Raw genomic sequence first — 6,000 nt, forward strand, 5'->3', positions numbered from 1 at the left:
AAAAAGACTTGTACACCAAAACTCTATACATAATTCCAGTAGTCTTGCAGAGCATCTACCCTCTTCACTCAGAAACTTTCAGATCCTCCTGTCCTTGCAGGCACTGTGACAAGAAGGCAGACTATTGATGTGGAATCTCTTCTGCCTACCCTGGAGTCCAGGGTCCTGCTTCCCACTTTGGAAGGTGATTGAAAATCAATTCACTTTCTATGCACCTCTGTTACAATGTCACCTTCTCAGGGACACTATGATAACCCCATTAAGGACTATAACACTCACACCTCCAGCTGTCTGTCACCCTGCTTCCTTCTTTCCTGCAGCACTCATCGTCAGCATCCAACCAGCTTACTTCTTCATCGTCATTTCATCACGGCAGGAGCTGTGTGCTTAGCTGTGCATTATTTGTGCTTTGCTCACTGCTGCATGCCCAACACTGAGGACAATGCCGGCCATGTGAGTGGAACTCAATAAGTGAATGAGCTTCAAATACAGTTTCATTTTTACCTGAAGAGGTGTCATTCCCAGCTCATGTCCACTTCTTCCCTGAGCGATTTTGGATAAATCATTTACTAGGCGCTCGAAAATGTTAGCAGCATTTAAATCACAGTCATAATTGACATAAATATCCACAACGCACTGGGCATCTGGGAAAATAACATACATACGTGAGAAATTCAGATAAAAGACAAATAGCAGTTTTCTTAGTAAACGAGTTTTCTCCACCAAAACATGTCCCATTTAACTTTTAATTCAGGTGACCATGCCTTACTAAGGAAACATGAATGCAAGTCACAGGTATTGGGGTGTGTGTGTGTGTGTATGTGTGTGTGTGTGCGCGCATGCTGTTTTAGGCTTGCCTCTACACTAACAAAATCTCAGGCAGTGCATTCTGCCTCTTCAAGGTTCAATTTCCTCATCAAAAATGGAGTAATAGGACTAGCGATGTTGCTTGATGGTAGAGTGCTTGCTTAGCATGCTCAGGGACCTAGGGCTAATCCCAGTATCACAAACAAACGGGAGTGAGGAAGCACTAATTCACCTCCTAAAACTGTGCCACACTTATGTTGTCTGACAACAGACAAATGGGATGTTTAGTCTGAAGTCACATAATTATATGGTGTAAAGTCAAGTCCATTTTATCTCACCACCCAATCAAGGACTGGCAGCACCTGTTATCTTAGATCCTGTGATTAACCAGCTTCCAGATGGGTGACCAAGTGCCCTAGTTCGCCAGGATTAAGGGGTTTCTGGGTCATGGGGCTTGTAGTGCTCTAACACTACAAACCCGCAGGCAAACTAGTGTCTGCGTGCATCCTCTAAATGAGGAGAGGTAAGGTAGGACTTACCTAGGAGAAGTAAGCCTGTTGGCATATGTGCTCCTGAAATGAGCACCACAATAAGCCTTTTCCAGACAACACTTCATTAACACTCTACAAGGGTTTTTGTCTGGCTTTGGGAGATGAAATGTGGGAAGTATTTTGGAGTTAGCCCAACAGATGAGCACCCTCTGTTGAACATACCTGCACAGATCCTGGTCAGCGTCTGAATGACCATCCACCTGTGCTCAAAAGAACTTGTGGATGTTTCTAAAATGTTCAGGAAAATCTCTTTGAAAAACACCTATGTGACATAAAGACAAAGAAGGTCATCAATTAGTTTCAGTTAGAGGCTGAGCAGACCCTACAGTAGGGAGGCTGTCTGAGTGGAAGAAAAGAGTGATGCACACTCACTGCTGAAGCGCACTGGCTGGTGGGGACAGTTAGCAAAGCTGCCAGGCACCGGCTGCAGGACTCATGTGTCACGATTTCTGGGTGAGAAACCAGAAATCTGGATTTTCATATAAAATACAATTCCATCTCCATAATTCAAAGTATTTCAAACAATGTATGGACCAGACAGAAATGTTTGGAGGTTGAGTTCAGCATGTAGAACATGCACTCTAAGCCCTTGGTCAAAATGCAAGGCATATGAGACACAAAGACAGAACATTAACAAGATTGTACTTCTTCACTCATATAGATTCCTTTCCGGGGTGCCTCTCTGGGCCATGTGACTGCAGCTCTGGTGACTATACCATCTAGGGTTTCTAATTTGGTAGGAACATCACCAAATAAAAACAAAACAAAAAACTCAGGAGTCCATACCTCTATCTGCATTTTCAAGTGCATTTTAAAGTTTGAAAGAAGAGTAAGGAAAATAGCAAGAGAGAGCTCAAAGACATCAGGCACTGAAGAGACGCCGTTTTTGGACAAGGCCACACAGAGATATTGCTTGATTGCATTGATGAACATCTCATGAGTCCTGAAGACTGGGCCAGCATTCTGCAACACGGACAGAAGCAACTGCAGGGAGACCACCTTGGAACGCAGCTCGTGGGATCTGGCAAGGAAATGGAAAAGGACACTGCTAGAAGAGAAAATGTACAATAGCATGTTTCTTTTCTCTTTTTTTGTACTGGGGATTGAACTCAGGGCAAAGCCTTTATTCTGAGTGATGTGTGCAGCCTTTATTTCTTATTTTGAGATGGGAGTCTTCCTTAGTCACTAAACTGCTAGGCCGGGCTCAAATATGTGATCCTCTTGTCTCAGCCTCCCAGCATGCAGGGATTACAGGCATGCATGGCTACACTAACAGTGTTTCTTGAGAAGGTCTTGCTCCTCTACTGTGAGCAGATTCTTTGAGGCCCCCAAGTTAACATTCTGCAATGGAACCTAAATGCTGGGAGAATGAGGGAGACCTACAGAGAGTAAGCCACGTCCTACACTCTCACCTCTTCCCACACAAATAACGCAGAAGAGGCTGGGTGTGGTGGCACATGTCTGTCATCCCACCACTCGGAGGCTGATGTAGGAGGATCACCATGAGTTTAAGACCAGCCTACACAGTGAGTTCAAGACCAGGCTGAACTACATAGTGAGACCTTTTCTTAAACAAAGAAACAAATACAAGAATACAGAGGGCAAAGCAAGTATCCAGTGAGTGTGAAGAGCCAGCTATGAGGCTGAATTGATGTAGACAATCACTTAACAACATGTGTTTGAAGTAAAGATTTCTGTCCTACTCTCTATCACCACAAAGATGGTATTTTTTATCCACCAGCCTCACACTCTCCACCTAAGTTCAACGGTGGCAAGAAATGGAACATCTTCACAATACTGGTGTCTCAACAGAAAAGTTGAAGGTTATTGTGACTAATAATAGTGGCTGTTTATTAGTGGTTATTGTGACTAATTATAGCAGCATAGCCCTGAGCTGAGGACAACACTTGTCTCATTTCATTTAATCAATCGGGTGAATTTCCATGCTTCCATTTTTCTTTTTCTTTTTTTTTAATGTTTCCATTTTTTAGCTGAGGTTCAATCACTGGTACAGCCATGGAGCTGCTCTCAAGAAGCAAAGATCTGAACACAGCTTTGTCCTGGATCCAAAGCCTGTTTCCATAGTCCTGAGCCCTTGGGCTGACTGTTCACTAGAAAGACACGTTTGCCCTCCCTGGCATAAATCTTAATTTGTAAAGCTGAGGTTTCCAAAAGCAGGGCTGGGAATTGAGATTGCAGGCATCCAGTCCTTTTATATGCTCCATTAGGAGAGTAAATACATTAATTAGACAAAAAGGGTTACAAGTTCGATATACTGATTTCTTTTAACATATAAACCGAGAAAAATGAAACTAGTTAGTGGATATAGACAATTTAATATTAAAGGACAGTGAAGAATGCACAAGTCTGGGAAGATGTAAAACCATCCTATGTCAACATGGGGTTCTAGCACTGCAACTTGTGGGAACTAGTGGAAGATAAACACAGAATTCTGTGCTCCCGTGTTACTAGGTTGTCCTTACTTTGGATCTGGGGGGCCTTCCCCAAGGGGCTTCATAGACAGCTTGCACAGGGAGCGGAATACCAGGAAGGCATCCTTCTGTAGAATGTGGGAGAATCTAGCAGCCACTTGATGTCCTTGTGCATCCGATTCCTATGATTAGAAACAAAAGAAACACCAAAAGGGCAAAACAGAAGGATAACTCTTTTCAAAAATAAAAAAATGTAATTATCTCACATAAATTTAAATTCTTGTATTTATTCAAGAGGAGTAGAAAGAATGTAGGGAAGGAGAGAAAGCACTGCTACTGGGGAGTCACTAAAGCAATTCTAAACCTTGTTGCTTGTTCTTCAAAAGGTGATATGGGTGATTTAAAACAACAGATGATCATAAGTTAAATAATAAAAAGGGAAATGATAATTGTATTAACTTGTGTCATAAATGTATTTCTAAGAATAAAAGGAGAGAAAAATGATAGGCATTTTTAAATAAATTTCTTTATGTAAAAAAGTAAACTGCATTAAAGTAAGTAAATATTTATAAAGTATAATAAAGATTAATAGCTTTTACATATACGAACTTCTCAGAATTCATTAAGGAAATATGAAACCCTCCTCCCAAATGAAAAAACAGGCAGAACACACCAAGAAACATAAAGAACAAATAACCCTAAACAACCCTATGTCTCTTCATTATAGTAAAGCTTTCTCTCACCAGATTAACAAGGATGAAGAATTAAGAATTAATCCTGCTAATGAAAGACTAAGAAAATGGCACTGATAACCTAAAGGTGGGCAGGGATTTGAACAATACTTTCCCAGAAGATCAATTTGGTGGTTATGATCAAAAGTATTAAAGTTTCCAACTCTTTTATTGGGGGAAGGTAGTAAGGGTCTTGGGCACTGTGCATGCTACTTGAGTATTCCACCTCTGAACTATATCCCATCCCCAAGGTTTCCAACTCTTGATTTCTAGTGATTACCACTAACAGAAATCTATCCCTAAAAAAGAATTAAAGGATCTAGGGATATAGCTCAGTGGCAGGCTTGAGGTCAGAAGTTCAATTCCTGAGACCAAAAAAAAAAAGGTGTACAAGATTTACCTAAGAGGTTTGTTTTAAACTATCCTATGGTAAAACAAATAATCTAAAATCTAATAAGGAATTGGCTAAATAGGTAATCATAATACAGAATTTCATGTGATCATTAAAAAATTTAGTTAGATCCCTGGCTTCTCAGCCTCTCAGGAGAAAAATGTTAGACCTTCTGCTTGTACCGATACAGAAAGAACCCATGATATAGTTTTACATGAACAAAGCAAGTCACAGCCTAGTATATTAGACAAGAGTGCCTTGTACAGATTTAAGTATACCCCTTAAGTACATTTCCAGGGATGATAAAACCACAAGAGGACACAAATAGGTTCTCTAAAGGTGAAAAAATCTTATGCACAGATGCAGGTACAGTATACAGGCATTCAGTTTATTAGCTACATTAGTACACTGAAACTTCATGGAAGGAGTAAGGTTTAGGAGAAAAAAAGGTCTAAATGATTTCTGGGGGTGAGAAGCACACGATAATGAAAACAGCTGAAAAACACTGGTTGAGGATGTACAAATTGGGATCAGGTTATGTTATTTCCTGTTTTGACTACTTATATATACAATTTTCAAAGGAATAATAAAGCTATTTAAAAAAAATAATGTAGTGGACCCGTCTATGAGCCTAAAAGGATGCTAATAATATACATTAAGTTTGTTTTATTTGATTTTGTTTTTTCAGTGCTGGGGGACTGAACTCAGAGGCTTTCACACTGAGTTAAACCCCTAGTCTTTTTTTATTTTGAAACAAAGTCTCAGTAAATCATTAAATTGCTCAGCTGGGTTTGAACTTACAATCTTCCTGCCTCAGCCTCCCCAAGTGCTAGGAGTATAGGTTTGTACCACCATGGCTAGTTTATGTTAAGTTTTTAGTAGGGTATAGGCTGGGGGAATAACTCATGATAGAGCACATGCTGAACACAGTGATGCCTAGATTTGATCCTCAACACCAAAAAAAAGAAGCAGGTTACAACATAGCATGTATATCATGTGATAATATTTAGGCAGGAAACAATATGAAGAAAAAGATAAGTCTAGAAAGATATAATTTCCCTATAATACTGACTTTTCAGTATAGAGAA

General features: G+C 40.1%; 1 protein-coding gene across 2 annotated transcripts in view; it reads right to left on the reverse strand.

Annotated features, from left to right (window-relative positions):
- Positions 1–6,000, reverse strand: part of Arfgef2 (ADP ribosylation factor guanine nucleotide exchange factor 2) — a 100,183-nt gene that overhangs the window by 59,084 nt on the left and 35,099 nt on the right. For both annotated transcript variants that reach the window (XM_004636112.2, XM_023720685.1), the window contains 4 exons: positions 3,842–3,972; positions 2,145–2,379; positions 1,521–1,620; positions 505–644 (listed from right to left, as the gene is read on the reverse strand). In XM_004636112.2, coding sequence (XP_004636169.1) covers positions 505–644; positions 1,521–1,620; positions 2,145–2,379; positions 3,842–3,972 — 606 coding nt within the window. The remainder of the gene's footprint in view (positions 1–504; positions 645–1,520; positions 1,621–2,144; positions 2,380–3,841; positions 3,973–6,000) is intronic.

This window comes from Octodon degus, unplaced genomic scaffold (genome assembly GCF_000260255.1).
Source record: "Octodon degus isolate 3935 unplaced genomic scaffold, OctDeg1.0 scaffold00077, whole genome shotgun sequence".
NCBI lineage: Eukaryota > Metazoa > Chordata > Mammalia > Rodentia > Octodontidae > Octodon > Octodon degus.